Source organism: Chionomys nivalis, chromosome 26 (genome assembly GCF_950005125.1).
Source record: "Chionomys nivalis chromosome 26, mChiNiv1.1, whole genome shotgun sequence".
In the NCBI taxonomy this organism is placed as follows: Eukaryota; Metazoa; Chordata; class Mammalia; order Rodentia; family Cricetidae; genus Chionomys; species Chionomys nivalis.
The window spans coordinates 30,209,929-30,230,037 of record NC_080111.1 but is presented as its reverse complement, the minus strand read 5'-3'; the positions used below and the strand labels follow the sequence as shown (position 1 = coordinate 30,230,037).

At 40.3% G+C, this 20,109-nt stretch overlaps 1 protein-coding gene across 11 annotated transcripts in view; it reads left to right on the top strand.

Annotated features, from left to right (window-relative positions):
* The window catches only part of Adam22 (ADAM metallopeptidase domain 22), a 243,642-nt gene that overhangs the window by 196,580 nt on the left and 26,953 nt on the right, over nucleotides 1-20,109 (top strand). For all 11 annotated transcript variants that reach the window (XM_057758312.1, XM_057758318.1, XM_057758316.1 and 8 more), the window contains exons 18-26: nucleotides 84-164; nucleotides 3,872-3,922; nucleotides 4,333-4,396; nucleotides 6,929-7,034; nucleotides 9,641-9,760; nucleotides 12,300-12,468; nucleotides 14,350-14,464; nucleotides 15,140-15,230; nucleotides 18,905-18,922. In XM_057758312.1, coding sequence (XP_057614295.1) covers nucleotides 84-164; nucleotides 3,872-3,922; nucleotides 4,333-4,396; nucleotides 6,929-7,034; nucleotides 9,641-9,760; nucleotides 12,300-12,468; nucleotides 14,350-14,464; nucleotides 15,140-15,230; nucleotides 18,905-18,922 — 815 coding nt within the window. The remainder of the gene's footprint in view (nucleotides 1-83; nucleotides 165-3,871; nucleotides 3,923-4,332; nucleotides 4,397-6,928; nucleotides 7,035-9,640; nucleotides 9,761-12,299; nucleotides 12,469-14,349; nucleotides 14,465-15,139; nucleotides 15,231-18,904; nucleotides 18,923-20,109) is intronic.

Genomic DNA, 20,109 nt, shown 5'->3' with positions numbered 1-20,109 from the left:
GAGACTATGAGAGTTTCTTTCTATCTTTTCTTTTCTTTTTTTATCTTTTCCCAATTTTGCACACTGAGTGATGTTCTTTTCAGTTTCAGCCTTTGGGGACTGTGTGCCGAGAAGCAGTCAATGATTGTGATATTCGTGAAATATGTTCAGGAAATTCAAGCCAGGTAATCTATACAATAATTACCCCACACAGGGTAATTACAGGGGAAGTGGGGACAGCTTGGGTGTGTTACAGTAAAAATGCACATGAGGCAAGATGTCACTTGACTCTGTCCCATCACACCGGAGGTTGGGGATCAGACCAAGACCTTGTGCATATCAGGCAAATATTCTATTAAGATCACATCTGGCTCTAATTGTTTCATTGTTGGCCAGCATCTGCTTTAATTATTGTCTTGCAAAATCTTACATGACATCACTAAGAAACAAAGAGACCTGTTGTGACTGAGGAAATACACCGGGAAGATGGGACAAGGTGGGTCACTGATCACGAAGAGCATCTTCCCCTTCCCCAGTGACCAGATGACACAAGGCTAGGAGAAAGGTTGCCGTTTTGTGGTGTTTGTGCTTTGTGTTTTGTTTAGCAAAGCCATAGAAACTGAGATTCATACATCAAGGACTACTATCATTCTCTTTGCTGCCAGAGAAGACGAATTAAGTAATGACATCCCTATTGTTGTAAAGATGAGAGATCTTTATGTAAGCGTAGTCTCCTTTCTTACTCTGTAATTAGCAGCCTTCCCAGCAAATGCCTCATGGAAATAAGGACACAATAATTACCACCAAGGCTCCTAAACATGAGTATACTGCACCAGTATGATTATAAATAAACGGGAATTGTTACAAAGCCCTAAGCCCAGGCTTCTCAGAGGTGCTGTGTAGGGTTAGGTTAAACAGGATTGCTGTAGGGCATTGTTCTTGCACACTCATGGTTACCTTCACTTCATATGTTGCATTCATTATGAATGATATCTGTAAAACCATACAGCAACGATACAAGGAAGTTTATGTGACAAAAAAGGGAGCAGAAAGTTATGTGTCTGTAGTTTCATTTCACTTTTATCTTAAACATCAGGGTTTTTTTAGACTATATATTTTTTTTATTAAATTTTTTAATTAAAAATTTCCACCTCCTCCCCGCCTCCCTTTTTCCTCCCCCTCCCCCCACTCCCCACGCCCCACTCCCCTCCCCCTCCCTCTCCAGTCCAAAGAGCAGTCAGGGTTCCCTGCCCTGTGGGCAGTCCAAGGTCCTCCCCCCTCCATCCAGGTCTAGGAAGGTGAGCATCCAATCCGGCTAGGCTCCCACAAAGCCAGTACATGCAGTAGGATCAAAACTCAGTGCCATTGTCCTTGGCTTCTCAGCAGCCCTCATTGTCCACCATATTCAGTGAGTCCGGTTTTATCCCATGCATTTTCAGTCCCAGTCCAGCTGGCCTTGGTGATCTCCTAATAGATCAGCCCCACCGTCTCAGTGGGTGGATACCCCCCTTGCGGTCTTGACTTCCTTGCTCAAGTTCTCCCTCCTTCTGTTCCTCATTTGGACCTTGGGAGCTCAGTCCAGTGCTCCAATGTGGGTCTCTGTCTCTATCTCCATCCATCTCCAGATGAAGGTTCTATGGTGATATGCAAGATATTCATTAGTATGGCTATAGGATCGGGCCATTTCAGGCTCTCTCTCCTCTGCTGCCCAAGGACCTAGTTGGGTACATGTCTCTGAACCCCTGGGAACCCCTCTAGAGTCAAGGCTCTTGCCAACCCTAAAATGGCTCCCTTAATTAAGATATATACTTCCCTGCTCCCATATCCAACCTTCCATTATCCCAACCATCCCATTCCCCCAAGTTCTCCCCATCCTCCCCTTCTCACTTTTCTTTCCCCATCTCCCCTTTCCCCCATCCCACTCCACCCCCCAGTTCCCAAATTTTTGCCCAGCAATCTTGACTACTACCAATATTCAGGGGGATAACTATATGTTTTTCTTTGTTTTTCTTCTTATTTAGCTTCTCTAGTATCACGAATTATCTCCCTTCCAAAAAAAGCCCAGGACCAGATGGTTTCAATGCAGAATTCTACCAGAACTTCCAAGAAGAGCTAATACCTATACTCCTTAATGTATTTCACAATATAGAAACAGAAGAGTCATTGCCAAATTTCTTTTATGAAGCTACAGTTACCCTGATACCAAAACCACACAAAGACCCAACCAAGAAAGAGAATTACAGGCCAATCTCACTCATGAACATCGATGCAAAAATTCTCAATAAAATACTGGCAAACCGAATCCAAGAACACATTAGAAAAATTATCCATTATGATCAAGTAGGCTTCATTCCAGAGGTGCAGGGCTGGTTCAACATACGCAAATCTATCAATGTAACCCATCATATAAATAAACTGAAAGAAAAAACCATATGATCATTTCATTAGATGCTGAAAAAGCATTTGACAAAATTCAACATCCCTTTATGATAAAGGTCTTGGAGAGAGTAGGGATACAAGGGTCATATCTAAATATAATAAAAGCTATTTACAGCAAACCGACAGCTAATATCAAATTAAATGGAGAGATACTCAAAGCCATCCCACTAAAATCAGGAACACGACAAGAAACACTCTCTCCATACCTCTTCAATATAGTGCTTGAAGTTCTAGCAATAGCAATAAGACAACATAAGGGGATCAAGGGGATTCGAATTGGAAAGGAAGAAGTTAAACTGTCATTATTTGCAGATGATATGATAGTATACATAAGCGACCCCAAAAACTCTACCAAAGAACTCCTATGGCTGATAAACTCCTTTAGTGATGTGGCAGGATACAAGATCAACTCCAAAAAAAATCAGTTGCCCTCCTATACACTAAGGATAAGAATGCAGAGAGGGAATTCAGAGAAGCATCACCTTTCACGATAGCCACAAATAACATTAAATATCTTGGGGGTAACTCTGACCAAGGAAGTGAAAGATCTGTTTGACAAGAACTTTAAGTCTTTGAAGAAAGAAATTAAACATCAGGTTTTCTGGGAAAGGGTGGAGATGGATGTCTAGAAAGTAAAGCTATCCTCATGGGGTGGTCTCTGTCACATCTTTTTTCTGTCCCTCTGCCTCTTCCCCAAGACACTATGTAATCACATGGTTTTCTCTCACTGCAGTAATGAATTGTACACGGCTGGTTGTATCCTCACCAGATACTTTACAATTTTTAAAGTACTTCAAGGAAAAATAATGATAAAGCATAACATTCTTTTCCACAGTTAATAGCAGAGGAAACTGAGTCTTTCCCCCTCCCTTCAAGATACTCCCCATGTTTGTCTTTTTCTCAAAACATTTTTTTTTCTAAATTTCTCTGACGAATAATGAGTTCATAGTAGATTTTGAGATGTTTCTCCCTTTAGTTGATATGTCTCCAGCTTCCTTCCTCTGCTTCCTCTGCTGTTCCTTTACCCTCAGCATTTTAAGTGAAAGGCTATGTTGTTCCTGGTGTCCAAAGGGAGGAAACTCTACTTACTGCTTCTCTGATGGGGGCCTGCTCCTCCCTTTTGTCTTAAGCCCTGCCTTTTTCTCTAAGGAACAGTGTCTCTGAATGAATCGTACACTAATGCGTATGTTATTTGACGAGCCATTCTCGTAAGTTCTCTGCTTTTGTGGCTGTGCAATCAGGTTTTACCTTGACTAGATGTCATATTTTTAAAGTGATGCTCAGCAACTCTATTGCCTCCTACCTGCTTTTAATCTTCTGCTTTTTATTTATCGGTAGTTCAAGGGGCTGGGTGTATTGTCTACTGTGATTTATAAACTGAAGAGCACTGACAGGAATTAATCCGTCTTGTGTTTGGTCTGCGTTTGGATGATAATTTGTTCTTTCTCCCTAGTGTGCTCCCAATGTACATAAAATGGATGGATATTCCTGTGACAATACTCAGGTAGGTCACTCGCTTTTGCCTAAAATTTCCCTGGGTACCAGCATGAGAGAAATACTGAAATTTTATCTCGATAAGAAGATGCAGGGGGGAGAGGGGCTTAGTCCTGCCCCAATTTAATGTGCTGGACTTTGCTGACTCCCCATCAGAGCCCTTGCCCGTTGAGAGGAGTGGATGGGAGATGAGCTGGGGGAGAGGCGAGGTGGAGATGGGAGGAGGGGTCCCGGAAGGGAGAACTGCCATTGGAATGTAAAATGAAATTTTAAAAAATGAATAAAAAAGATCAGTTTGAATGGTTCATAATCACTTCAGATGACCACACTCAAGGGCTGTTCTCAGCTGTATGTTCTTTTTCTGTTGTCTAACACAGCAGAGATTGTTTTCACCGATGGCTATTCACTTTCTCATTTTAGGGAATTTGCTTTGGAGGAAGGTGTAAAACCAGAGATAGACAATGCAAATACATCTGGGGGCAAAGTAAGTTAAGTCACATGATTTGATTGTTTTTCCACACAGTTTTGGCAACTCCTTTAAGGACATACGGGCTAGAAAAAAACTGCTAATACTTAATAACTAGGGGGCTTCTTAAAACCACTTCAGCGTTAGGTAGGTAATTTTCTTTTCTAGAAATTAGAGAAGGGCTCTTTCCTTGGGAAGCCATGGCCCCAAAGTTCTGTCTAGTTGGCAGTGCCTGTGGATGAGACAGCAGGTGCCTTTGCTGCCAGGCAGGTGAGCCCACCTGGTGCACAGCTTGGAGAACAGAGCAGACTTGATTTCAGCTCCTCAGCTCAGTGCCCTTGAGCGAAGGATCCCATATGGCCCTCGTACAGCCATATGGAGTGGCCATGGTCTCTGGGTAGGGTATCCTTGCCTTAGACCTAAGCATTTTAACTCTGTTGCTCTTTCCTCTTCTACTATCTTCCTTAAGCTCCAACTGACTTTTGTAGTTAGAGGTGACCTTCTGCTGAGGTCCTGCAAAAGACAAAAACGCTAATTTATTCTCTTCAAAATCTGTCCGGATTTTAAAGGAGAATATATAAATTTGTATTTAAATAATAGTATTTAAGTCTTACTAAATCTGAATTAACATTTAAATGTATTGTGTATTTTCCCCCAGAATTTCTAGGCAATATTTTTGGAAGATGTTTTTGTTCTAAACTCTTTAAAAAATATTTCTCAGGTGGAGTGTTACTATGTAGCCTAGCCGTGTATCTTGGCCAATTAGACCTTGAATTTGTAGCTTCTTGCCTCAACTTCCCAAGTGCTGGAATTACAGGCTTGGGCTACCATGTCTAGACTATTCGAAGTTCTTTTGAGAGATTATTTGTACTAGAAAAAACTATAAAGTGAATCATAATCCTTAGATCAGAGGTAGTGACTGGAATCCTTTAGGTTAGGAGCATGTGTTCTCTGAGTCTCTTGAGAAGCATTGAGATGAGAAAAAAATTTAGTTATGCTGGTTTGTACTCTCAGTTTTCCTTCCTCTACTTGAGCAGAATGGCTGAGGACCTAGTGATGTCATTAGCTGCTGTTCACTATGCGCACCTCTAGTGTCCCTGCTCTGAAGTGCCTAGTACCAGAGGTGTGTAGGATTGTGCAATTTCAGTTTCCTGGTCCCAAGTCTAACCATGAAGTTCATTTGTGATTTATGTATACATACATATCCTGAAGATAATTTTATATAATATTTTTAGTATATTTAATGCATCTGCATTTTTAATGAGACTTCTTATATTGGATAAGGACATGGACTTTACTTTTGAAAAACACTTTTGTGTGTGTGTGTGTGTGTGGTATGCACGTGTATTTGTGCCGGTATGCATGCCTGTGTATCCACAGAAGGCCGAGGAGGACATCAGATGGCCTGTTCCATCACTCTCCACCTTATTCTATGGAGATAGGCTCTCCCTGGACCAGGAGCTAAGCTGGCAGTCAGCAGGCTATGGCCATGCTCCTGCCTCTACTCCCATAGCTCAGGGGTCGCAGGCACATGCATGCTCATGTCTGGCTTTGTACATGATTTGAGCCCAAGTCCTCCTACTTCCACAGTACGTTCTGTTACTCACCGGTCCATCTCTTCAGCCTAGGTCATGGGATTTTCTACATGTGGTCGTGGTATCGTGTGAGCTCTTGAAAAGTTTTGGAAGATGAAACATTTCAGAATTTGAATCAGCAAAACTTAACTTATACCACCAATTGGGATTTGATTAATTTACAAAAGTCTTCATTATTTTTTGTTTGGTTGGTTTTTATTGTTGTTGTTTTTCCTCTCTTTTGCACATAGGACCCTTATTTGGTCTAGGCTGGTCTTGAGTCTCCTGTGTAATTTGGGAGGATAATCTTGAACTCCTAATCCTCCTGCCTCCATCTCCGGCTTGCTGAGATGAGATTGTTAACCCGCCCTCTCTGGCTGGAAAACCGTTTCTTTCTAGCAGGTGACTCTGACAGTCAACACTGGCTTCAGAAGAGATCAAAGCGTGCAAGGATGATGTAACACCTTAAAACGATCTTTGCATTTATAGATAGCATGAATCCAATCTCATCCAAAAGCAAAATACAGGTTTTTTATTTATTGCAGTTAAGAATTGGTAAGCAAGGTGCCGTTTCTTGAATCTGATTGTACTACATAGATACTTGAATAATATTGCTCTTCTTAGTAATAAAGTTTGTGATTGAGACTCACGCATTCGGTACTGAGATTAAAATGTGTTCAAGGATAGCACCGTGTCCTAATTCGTGTCAGATCCTAGGGCGTGTTCCCACAGTCTGTAGTCTAATTCCCCTCAGCCACGTATACTGGTTTTCCGATATCACATAAGGTTTCGTGGAAGATGTGCTCAAGCCGTGTCTGCGGTATGGTTCGCTTTTGGAAGTGATGGTGCAATTTTTGTGTTTGTCCTGGATAGCACTATAGTGAACAACTCCTTAATCTGCAGCTTTCTTCGCTGCAAACCTGTGAACGGCTCCCGAGTTCCTTCCGTCTCTGACGGGACATTCTTTCTGCTTCAGAGGTAACGGCATCAGACAAGTACTGCTATGAGAAGCTGAACATCGAGGGGACGGAGAAGGGTAACTGTGGAAAAGACAAAGACACCTGGATACAGTGCAACAAACGGTGAATGCTGACGCTAACCCAGACCTCAGCCTTCATTCCGTATACAAGCATAAGTTCCGAGTGGGAACCTTCCTGCTTTGGGTGCTTAATAAAATGCACTTGTCTGTTCTCCTCATCTTTCCCCAGTGCCCCAGCATCACTGATGACCCTGATTCTTGAAATATACCTGGGCCTCTTTTTCAGGGTCTAGGTTATTCTTGTAGTTGCTATACTTTCTCACATAGACAGGACCTCCCAGCATCTTCAGATTGAGGAAGAATAAAGCCGCCATCACCAATACTCTTGAGTAAATTAGCTAGTTCTGACCTTTCTTAACTACCTCTTGTCTTTGCTGAATGTCTCAGTGTTTCACTCTCCCATGTAGATAAGAATAATTGACCCCATCTCTCTGTCCTGACCCCATCTCTCTGCACTGACCCCATCTCTCTGCACACTGACCCCATCTCTCTGCACTGACCCCATCTCTCTGCACACTGACCCCATCTCTCTGCCCTGACCCCATCTCTCTGCACACTGACCCCATATCTCTGCACACTGACCCCATCTCTCTGCCCTGACCCCATCTCTCTGCACACTGACCCCATCTCTCTGCACACTGACCCCATCTCTCTGCCCTGACCCCATCTCTCTGCACACTGACCCCATATCTCTGCACACTGACCCCATCTCTCTGCACACTGACCCCATCTCTCTGCACTGACCCCATCTCTCTGCACTGACCCCATCTCTCTGCCCTGACCCCATCTCTCTGCACTGACCCCATCTCTTTGCCCTGACCCCATCTCTCTGCACACTGACCCCATCTCTCTGCACTGACCCCATCTCTCTGCCCTGACCCCATCTCTCTGCACACTGACCCCATCTCTCTGCACTGACCCCATCTCTCTGCACTGACCCCACCTCTCTGCACACTGACCCCACCTCTCTGCACACTGACCCCACCTCTCTGCACACTGACCCCATCTCTCTGCACACTGACCCCACCTCTCTGCACTGACTCCACCTCTGCACTGACCCCATCTCTCTGCCCTGACCCCATCTCTATGCACTGACCCCATCTCTCTACACACTGACCCCATCTCTCTGCACTGACCCCATCTCTCTACACACTGACCCCACCTCTCTGCCCTGACCCCATCTCTCTGCATACCGACTCCTCCATCTTTCTGCATACTGACTAACTCTGTCTTTTTGCACGTTGACTCCATCTCTCTGCATGTTGTCCAAACATGAATCATGGTTGGTTTCCCCCTTTGCTCCTTACCATGTATTGTGAATTTATCCTTTTATTTCCATTGTTATTGTCATTGGCACAACTAAGCCCTATAATGTAACCACTACAAGAATCCCTTGAGTGTTCTCTACCGATATTCTCAAGCATACTATTATACTATAATCTTCTAAATCCTTTGCTCAGATTTTGTTAGCTCCTCATAGCTAATTAGGAGAGTTGTCCTTATCATATAGCAAACACACACTGTGTGCTAGGTACTTCATCTCACTTTGATGAGCCTGCCACTTAAACATCATGACATCCCTCTCATTTTAGAGATGAAGAAGCCAAGGCAAACTTAGTTTCTGTGCCCAAGATCCTGTAGCTAGGACTAGAGAAATATTTAATATCTTATATTCTTTCTCTATTTATACATTATATGTATATGTAATTTACATTATATATGTTATTATGAGGAATAAGTTAATACCTTTTATACATTGGTGATAAATAAAGGGCCCATTTTTTTCTCTTATCCATTATATAAAGTCTGGTGTTTCCACTGCTGAACCATCTCTCTAGCTCCTAAGTCTGAAATTTCCATTTGTGATTTTGCTGCTATGTTAATTTTTCTGTTTTTATTTTACTTTGTTTTGTTTTTTGAGACAGAGCTCTGTGTGTAGCTCTGGCTGTCCTGGAACTTGAATTATAGGCAAAGCTGGCCTCAAGCTCACAGATCCACCTGTCTCTGCCTCCTGGTTGCTAGGACTAAAGGGGTGTGCCACCACCATCTGGCTTTGTGTTTATAAGATTTTTATCTAAATATATGTCATCACTAAATAATAACTAAAATGTGTTTGGTAAAAGAATATATAAAGCAGTTTTTAAATTCTGAAACATAACTTCTAAACACACATGATGTCTTTAGAAGGCTGCTGAGGCTGTGGCTGAGAGTCTGTTGAGCAGTAGGTTATCTCCTCTGGGCTTTGGGAGACGGTGCAGAAGCAGCTCTATGGCTCGTGCACAGTTTATTTACCCAGATTTTAACAAGTTCATCATTCCCAGCAGTACACTGTATGCAAGTACACTGTATGCAAGTCATTCTGATAAAAAGGTGTTTTTGATGGATAATTTTTTAAAAACAAATATTTGAGCTAATAAGCAGTAGGAGGTTATTAGGACTTCGGATCACCGTTTGAAGTTTAGGGAAGTCAGTTTTGAGAGCAGGAGGCAAACTGGCAATGTCTTGTTATATTTTGCTTAGCGTGCACATAACTAGTGTAGCTGATGGATAATAAATACTAGCAATAGGGAAGACATTACTCTAAAAGTACAAATTTCCTTTTTTCTTTGCAGAAGAGATCAAGTTAATAATTTTGCTCTTTTAACACAGGGATGTACTTTGTGGTTACCTTTTATGCACCAATATTGGCAATATCCCAAGGCTTGGAGAACTCGATGGTGAAATCACATCTACATTAGTTGTGCAACAAGGAAGAACATTAAACTGCAGGTAATTACCTAAACATCCTATGATCAGATTAGTCCCTTTAAATTCCAAGGACACCGCTTGGTCCTGCTATTGTTTCCAGTGTGTGTGCAAGTTCATGGTCAGAATTTGAATCTAGTTCATAAAGGTGATTGAGTCAATCCTAACAGGCGAGAAATGAAAGCTAGTAAGAATGATTCATGGCGGCTGTTATGTGGTTGCTGGAATTCTGTTTAGTCGCTCAGCAAAGTCCTCTAGGATTTGGCTTGCATTTCCCTCTTATTCAGGATGATTTGCGACTTATGGGCAGAGTTACTCAGCACATGACTGCTCATTTTGCTTCTTTCTGAAGCCCCACAAAATTAAATTTCCTTTTGTAGTTATATATCTGCAGGAAGAGACAAAAATGGAGTAGAGGCAGTAGCAATCCAAATCTAGAATGCATACACATAAACGGCTCACACTTAGAGGAGCCTTTTGAGAGAGTCGAGTTCATAGGTCAGGAAGAGGGAAAGCTGAAACCCAACCCGAGATGTCTAGTAACATCTCAGAAAACTGAGAAATTGGCAGCATAATCTGCTGTTTACGGAGGAATTAGATGAGTTTCAAGGAAGGTTTTGGATAAAGAGGCTATATGGAAGTTTGGGGAAGAAAGAAAAAGAAAAAAGGGAGTCTAATGCACAGATTCCTCTCATGATTCAGCCACAAAGGGGCTAGCCCACTTTCCCACTGGGGATTCTGGCTAGCCCACCCTCTCATTGGAGACTCAGGCTAGGCCACTCTCCCACTGGAGATTCAGAATTTGTCTCCACAGGGAATAAAAGAGAATGTTCCAGAGTCGAAGGGTTGATATCAGGGTCATGTGGAAGTGGTTCAGCCTTGAGGAATGCTCTCTGAGAATGTCCAGAAAGTTCCAGTCGTCTGTCTGGTCGGTACTGACAGGCATGCAAAGAAAGTTTCTAACATGAAAAATTGGAGTGATCAGATAGTAAATGCATAGGAAAGTAGACAAATGAAAGAATAAGGTAAAATAGAAAGTAATTCAGAAAGTGAAAGTTTAATTATTAGCATTTGTATAGTAATAATAGCGTACATATTTATTGTTGATTAAATCAAGTTTATTATGAAAGGATAAGGAAAGGAGAAATTGCATATAGAACTATCAAAGGAAATGAGATAAATTTGCTTGTATATGGAGAAATGAATTGATAATACCTAGAGTTAAAAATAAAATAAATCAGTATAGTGTACATTTTTTGAGGCATAAAAATAGCAGAGGACCAGTAGTGTGGAAAGTGGCTTTCTCCTAGGAAGGCTGTGGGCAGGGATAACTATTTCATTTAAGAACCCAGTTTACCTAATGCTGGGGAAATGACTCAGTTGGTAAAGTCTTAGTATTTAAACACGAGGACCTGAGTTCGATCCCTAGGACCAGCAGCATCCATGTAAAACATTTGAGCACATTTCCCAATGCAAGGTACAGACAGAAGGGTCCTTGAGACTTGCTAGGGAATCTGTGAGCCACCCTTGTGAGCTCCACATTCAGTGAGGACACCCTTGTGAGCCACCCTTGTGAGCTCCGCATTCACTGAGGACACCCTTGCTCAAAAAATATGGTGGAGAGCAATTGATAAAGACATTCAGCATTGACTTCTGACCTCCACACATGTACACATTCATATACACATGCATACACAGGCACACATGTATACAAACACATGAATGAAAACATGGACACAAATGCTTTTGGTTACACATGCACAATAATTTTGATAAAAATTAATATGGAAATTTTTGTACTAGTGTTGGCAAGGATCATATGAAAATATTAGTTATGGTTATATACTTTCAGCTCTTGTTGCTGTTTAATTCTTCTGAGAGAAAACATGTGAGCATGCTATCATGAGCAGTGACTACAGTGGTTTTAGCAATCCCAGATAGAATTTGCACATATACAGTTTTGGGGAGCATTGTAAATCAAATCCAATTCCAATCCTTATTTGAAACACATTTGAAATCTTGACGCCTATGCAGTAAAGCAATTAGACTTGCACATGGTATGCAAGGCAAAATAATAAAACTAGCTCAGTTATGACCCTTACTGTAATAATTTTTTACAAATTTTGTTAAATTTTAAATTACATTTTAAATTAATTTATCTTTCTTTAACTAATTTAATTAATTTTAAATTAAATTTTGTTTAAATTCAGAGATAATACATTTATCCCTGAAAAGAGTTAGATCAAAAGTTTCTACACCTTCAAGGTATTTCTGGGTGTGATGGTGTATGCCTGTAACCCTGGCACATGGAAGCGGAGGTTGGAGGAGCAAAAGTTCAGGCCAGTTTTGTTGACATTAAGAGTTTGATGCCAGCCTGGGCTACATGAAATTCTATCTCAGTGAAACAAAAGAACAAGTAATTAAACACCCTTTGACTACAGGTTTTTATGAAATCATAAATAGAAGGCCAGAGAAGGAATATTTCCTGCTTTTAGTTTTATACTCAAGATGAATGTAAATTAATGGAACCCTGTTTTCCTCCTTGCTTCCAATTTATTGTCAGTGGTGGGCATGTTAAGCTTGAAGAAGATGTTGACCTTGGCTACGTGGAGGACGGGACGCCCTGCGGCCCTCAGATGATGTGTCTGGAGCATAGGTGTCTTTCTGTGGCCTCCTTCAACTTCAGCACTTGCTTGAGCAGTAAAGCAGGCACCGTTTGCTCGGGAAACGGGGTGAGTGTCAACGCACCCATTTCCTTGGATACAGAAACAGGTGGAATCCCGTAATCTCCTTCAGGATGGACAGTTGCTTATCCACGTTTCTGGTTGGCACGTGAACACTAACTTTATCAAAGCTACTTGAATATTTTTGTTGTATAATCGAGAAAGTCCAGCAATAAGAAAATTGGCAATTTTCCTAATCATTTTCTTCAGTCTTCCTTTTTTATGCTAAGAGGACATCATACAGTGTAATGACAGGTTTTCTGCGAGACAGATTTTAGCAAACTATAATGGAATTAAAATTTTTTTTATTGTTAGTTTTTTTTTTTTAACATCTTGACTGCAGTGTCTCCTTCCTTGCCTCCCAGTTCCCCCTCCCTGCCAACCACTCTGGCCTCCCATCCACTCCTCCTTTGTTTCTATTCAGAAAAGGGCAGACTTCCCACAGATATCAACAAAACATGGCATATCAAGTTGCAGTAAGACTAAGCACCTCCCTTTATATTAAGGTTAGTCAAGGCGACCTAGTATGAAGAAAAAGGCCCCAAAAAGCTGGCAAAAGAGTCAGAGACAGCCCCTGCTCCCACTGCTAGCAGCCCCACAGGAAGAACAAGCTACCCAGCTGTAATGTAAGGTGTGAGAACAGAAGAGCGAGCCAAATATTTAACTACTTAGGTCGTCCGGGTACAGCTGAGTCAGCACTGACCATAAATAACCACTGTAGCCTCACCAGAGATGACAGCCAAGGCTCAAACTCGGAAATAGCAGTCTTCAGCGAACGTGCTGCTCATGGACGAACAGAAAGAGTGATACATTTGACATTTGAATTCTGTTCTTCCAGAATTGTGTATCGGCTAGCTTATTTACATTATAAGCCAAACACCAGTCCCCCCCTAAATGAACTCTCCGTGAATATATCCAGTTTTCTCATTTCATCAGGAGTTCCTCCTTACTAGAAGTTGTCTTGATTTTGTTGTTGTTGTTAGCATGTGCTGTGATTTTCTTTTTGCTGGCATTACAGACTCTTTGATTAAATTGCGTGTATTATCCAGTTGAGGCAAAGGACCCTGTTTGGCAATTTGAAGCTTTCAATCCTGATCATTCCACACGACGGATATCAAATGTCTTTGGGAGCTATGCTTGGGCTGACAGTCAAAGGGTCTCTTTACTTTAGAATTTACCTTGGGAAGTAACCAGTTGTATCGTGTGGCGGCACATAAGAAGGGGAATGCACATAATTCCATAGCTCCACTCCTGTAATGTAAGAGGGGTATTTTCTCTCCTCCCTGTAAGGACTAGGAGGACTCAGGGAAGTAGTTCTTGTGGGGCCAAAGAAGGAAGTCATGAATCACATTTTTGTCTTCCTCCTAGTGAATTTTAAATACACGCTAAAAGAAAATACAGCTTATCTAGTAATGCTTAGTTTAGGAGATTAATAAGAATAAGATAATGTAAGTAATATTATATATCGCATAAAAATAATTTACAATAATAATGTGTTATAAAAGGCATTATCCTATATAATCAAAAGTGTTTTATTCATTATTTGTGTATATGGTATGTGCGTGGGTATGTGCAGATATATGCCGTGAGATATGTGGTGTCAGATAACATCTTGAAGGAGTCAGTTCTTTCCTATGCATGGAGTCCTGGGATTGATTAAAGTTACGAGGCTTACATAGCAAGTGTTATAACCATTGAGTTGCCATGCCAGTCCCCTACATGTTTTTAAATTGTAGTAACTCAACCGTATGTATGGCAAGAAGCTGAAATCAGGATGGAGCTATTCTCTCTGGATACCATCAAAGCCCGGGTGTGGTTGTTATGAGTACGGTTTACTTGCTTCCGTGTGACAGAGAACTGACTTTCTGCCGGCTCACCTGTGCCTTTTAGGTTTGCAGCAATGAGCTCAAGTGCGTGTGCAACAGGCACTGGACAGGTGCCGACTGCAGCACCCACTTTCCTCACAATGACGATGCAAAGACTGGCATCACCCTGTCTGGCAACGGTAGGTATCACAACATCTTTCCAGGTAACTGAAGAGGAATTTCTCTATGGACATTTGCATTTGAGGTTTTTAGCATAACTCAAAAATAGATGGTACTTACGTAATGAGGGGGGAAGTCTACTTTGTGAGACCAATCATTTTTATTAAAGTATAAAGATTTGTCACACTGAGTATAATTTTGCCTACTGACTTCACCTTATTCTGTCCTACTGCGGAAACTTTTCAAGTATTGTAATTACCTGAGGCTATGAATACACCCTAGCATCTTTTAATCAATTTATTCCTTGATAATTTCATGCACGTGTACAGTACACTGCCACACTCGTCCCTCCCACACTCTGGAGGGCCAGGAAGGGTGGGCATGCATGCTGAGTCTTAGTGTAAAAAAGGCCAGTGCCTTTCACGAATCAGATGATACTGCTCATGCGATAGTTACTCAGATGATACTGCTCGTGCAATAGTTACTCAGATGATACTGCTCGTGCAATAGTTACTCAGATGATACTGCTCGTGCAATAGTTACTCAGATGATACTGCTCGTGCAATAGATACTCAGATGATACTGCTCGTGCGAGAGTTACTCAGATGATACTGCTCACATGATAGTTACTCAGATGATACTGCTCGTCGAGAGTTACTCGTGTCACTGATTTTCTTCCTTGTTTTCCCTTCTAGGTGTTGCTGGCACTAATATCATAATAGGAATAATTGCTGGCACCATTTTAGTGCTGGCCCTCATTTTAGGAATAACTGCCTGGGGTTATAAGTAAGTCAAAGTTTTCAGTATTATTACTATAAAAATTTACTTTAAAGTATTTTGATTAGGGGTTAGAGACATGGTGTGGGGGTTGGAAATACCACTGGCTCTTGCAGAGGACTCAGTTTTGATTTCCAGTACCTGTCTCGGGTGGTTCATAATTCCAAGTGCCTCTAGTTCCAGGGGATCTGACACTGTCTTCTAGCCTCCGTAGGTACCTGCACTCACATTTGTACACACACACACACACACACACACACACACACACACACGCACGCACGCACACACACCCATGATTAAATGTTAACTGGAAGGTTGTATATCGTTACCTCTGTATTTTTATTGAGCATCAGTCTGGTCCAGCAATCAGAGATTACCCACCCTTAGTATGGTTAGAAGTAATGATAATTCGTCACATTTTAGGTTTTGAAACAACTCTTTTCCTATTGGGACAATACTGAATATTGTTTTAAGGTCACTGAAGTGACTCAGTCTTAACTGTGAGTGAATTCTGCATCATGCATCACATCCAGAGCACAGCCCTTTGTCCTGGCAGCCATTAATAAGTGTGAGTTTCTTCCTGTGAAGAGCAGACTCTGTGAGACTCAGTTTCATCTGCAAAATTCAGATACCTAATTCCCTCTTCAATTCAATTCAATTCTAATTCAAAATTTGTTAAATAATTTTTTGTCTTAATTTTTAAAAGTTGAGAGTAATCTGCTTTTGAATATTTAGTAGCCTCAGACATTTGCTAAGTGATTGATTCCAAACATTTATATGTCTAGTACTTTAAATTTCCCTTATGAAGACTTATAATGTAAATTTTTCTTTAGTATTCTAGTAACTATTTAATGTCATGGCTTAAATGTAGTGTAAATCTTTCGTTCTCGAGTTAGGTTTTTATTGTCAGGGCAAATACCCAAGAAAGGTTCTCTATGGCATACATTTGAGAGGTTCCCATCATCACGTGACTCTGTTGCTTTGGGCCTGTGCCGAGGCAGAAGAGCTTGGCTGGGATCACGTGGTGGAGGCAAGCGGCTCACCAGAGAAAGAGCTCACCACCATATCAGTCCCTCTACCCCCCAAACTATTGGGCTGTGAATCCATGAGTACATTCTAAAGACCCCGATTTCAAGCACTGCTCCGTGGGGACCACACACCAACACACAGCTTTTGGGACATCCAGATCCAAACTCTAAGAGCTCTCTTTAATATTTCGACCTAAGGTCTCTGGTGAAGTCCCAGTCAGCGCCCCATCCTGGGCTTTTCCTTTGGAAAGCCTGCATTCTAGATGTTCACCCCATTTCATTGCATATTCCATCATGCATCAAATGTGGATCACGAAATTGGGAATTAAAATAGTTTAGATCTGGGGACAGAAAGATGGCTCAGCAGTTACGAATGCATACTGCTCTTACAGAGTGCAGTTCCCAACAGCCACATTAGATGACTCAAAACTACTTGTATCTCCAGCATCAGGGGATTTGACAACCTCTTCTGGCCTCTACAGACTCCTGTACTCATGTGCACATACAATACACACACACACACAGACACACACACGTACACGTGCGCGCGCACACACACGCACGCACACACGCACACATGTACACACGCGCGCGCACACACAAACAAATACAACTTTTAAAAGGTTTTAGAATTTACTCTGTGTCCTTTTTAAACTGATCTTTGTTCTGTGAGTTATTACATTTGGAGAACATGTGGAGTAGTGACCAGCTCACAGTGAGCAATATGATTGTCGTCTGAAACCAAATCAAAGGAGACACCTTTAAATGTGTATCTACAATTGTTTGTAAAACTAAAACTCTGCAAGTGTTTTACTAAAAATGGAGAGCAATTATTTCACGGTTTGTATGCTGCCATAACTAAAAAGCCACTTGTAGATGGCTGTATCACAAAACCACAGGCTGGTTAGATAGTGTTGCTCATGTGTGTGGGGTAGCCTAGAGAAGGCGCTGGCTCCATTACACAGGCTCTGCCCTGGTTAGCCAGTGTTCCCTCTGTGTCAAGGTGTAATTCTGGCACTCATGAAGTTGTATGTCTAGAGGGGAGGCCTTTCTTCATGCAACAGGCAAATGGGCTCTGTTCTCAACTTCTTTGATGTAGGACACACACACGTATGCTTATCACAATTATCGCTGTTTCATTATACCTCGATAATTTTATTTGGTCCCATGAAAATGGTTCTAGAATTATAGATTTCTACCACTTACTGATATAGATGGATATTTAATTTTTATAATCCTGGGAAAAGGTATGGATCAAAAAAGATGTAATGAAAACATGCTTATTGCTAGTGAAATTACCTTTGTAGAAATTGCCTGTTTTCTTCAGTGAGTTTACATTTTGTCTTTTTAACATTTATAAATGTATATTTCTAAATGTACTTTGCAGATTGTTTAAGAAAAAAGCCAGATATTGTAGTATCCTTCTTAGACATGATTTGAACCTAAGACCCAAGTTTTAGAGTTTTTCAGGAATAAATATTCCTGAAATAAAGTATTCAGGATACGTGGACTTGCTTTGCTTTCTTGTTTAAGATAGGATCTTTTTAAGATAGTATCCCTGGCTGACTTGATTCCATGAAAAATGTAGTTTATGTGAATAATTTGATTAATTTTGCCATTTAAATCAACATTTAATCATCTATATCTACCTACCATCCGTCTATCATCTATCTATCTATCTATCTATCTATCTATCTATCTATCTATCTATCTATCTATCATCTCTATATATGCATCTGTCTATATTTATCATCTCTATATGTGCATCTATCTATCATCTATCTCTATCATCTATCTATCTATCTATCTATCTATCTATCTATCTATCTATCATCTATCTATCTATCTATCTATCTATCTATCTATCTATCTATCTATCTATCTATCTATCTATCTATCATCTATTATATGAAAACCTATATTTAAAGTAGAATTGACAAGGCTGGAGAGATGACTTAGTGGTTAAGAGCCTTAGTTGCTCTTCCACAGGACCCATTTTCAATTCTCAGTCCCAGGGAATCTGACACCCTCTACTGGCTTCTGCAGGTACTGCATGCACGTGGCGCATAAACACATGCAGGCAAAACGCCCATAAACATAAAGTAAAATAGATAAATTTAATTTCAAAAACAACTGTATTGACTCTAGATAATTATTAAATATCTGGCAGGCACAATAAAACTGATATTGAGAAAGCAGTTACCATTTAATGATTACAACCTAACTGATGCTTTTTGCTGCTCTTGCCGAAGACTCAGGTTTGGTTCTAAGCACATAGATGATGTGTTACAACCTCCAGTTATGGGAGATTATATATTATCGTCTGTCCTCCAAGGGCATTAAGCACACATAGAATAGACACATACATGCAGGCAAAACAAGTATACATAAGTTAAAAGGAAATAAATTTTAAGATAAATAAATAATAAATTAAAATGGCAATTGTTGGACAATATTGTCACTAACCCTTTAGTATCCTCTCTCCTTATATGATAAAGTAAAATTTTGTGTATATTTCTCATCTTAATTTTGCAATTTGAATTTCTCTATGTAAGAAGGTTCAATGAATGCTGGGGTTTTATGTTTAATGCTATGCTCGTGTGCCTCTGGCGAGAACTAATGCTCTTTTTTTTCCTTTCTTCTGTCTGTGAGCAGAAACTATCGAGAACAGAGGTATGTGTGGCACTGATCTGAAAAGATGACTGGAAAGTCTGACCCTTTGTATCTCTGTTGAAATTCATACATGCAGTTTCAAGTGCATCTTTGTGTTTTGTGTAATAATATCCTTGATCACTTATGATTTTAAAATGATAATTAAAATTATTTTTAATAGCAATGTGTATATAGAAATCGATTTTCTCATCAAAAGCAAACTTTTTATGTTAAGTTGTCATGTTTGTTTACATTGGTTTATTGGCTTTCCTTCATGTTTATAATGCTTTTATTCCTAATAGTCTGAGGGAAATGATTTTTGTTACTGTTGTAGTGCTAACTTTCATAAGTTACAAGATTTAGTACTTGTTCCTATCAAGGGATGTTCTGCAATGTTCTTTATAAAATAAAATATTTTTATATGACTTGGTAATCATAAAGGTAGCGAAGGAGGAAATTTACATGGTTAGAATCTCTGCCCTGTTGAGCTCCTGTGCTATTATTACATAAAGAATATAGAGAAAGTCAATCACCTATTTACATCACCTTAGGATTTCCATTTAGTAAACTGTAAAAGAGACAGAGAGGTCATAGTTTCTTTTTAAATAGGAATTTCTGGTTTTGTCGAAGTTGACATAATGCTGAGATAGACATTTCACTTCTCACATTTTAAAAATTATTAATTCTACTTGCTGTTGGTACCTGAAACTAAAATATTATCTTGGAAACAGATGAGCCCACACCAGGTGTTGCACATACACACTTATTTCTGGGTTCAGAGTGGTTGGTACAGATTCCTGCTGATTTCCTGTCCCACTGGGTGCCCATGTCACCCTAGGATAGATATGATAAATATAGTTAGACCTTTGCAGATTCTGAACACAAGACTTATTTTGTTTCAGAAAACAAAATTTTAATCTTTATTCTTCTATTTCCTTTATTTTACAATTTGCATTCTATAAGGCTTTAGTTTTAAATATCTACAGAATCTTTGTGACTACAAGATATCCAAAGGTATCAATTGAAATCCTGATCATAACTTAGATTGAAAAACTATCTACAATAATCCTAACATTAGACATTAGAAATCTTTCCTTTGGTTTAACAAAATCATTATTAGAAAGAGTGAAACTTAAGCAAAATTATTAAAGTTTTAACACAGCTGGGTTTCTTTGTGACATGTCTTGAACTCATGACAATTGAAGCAT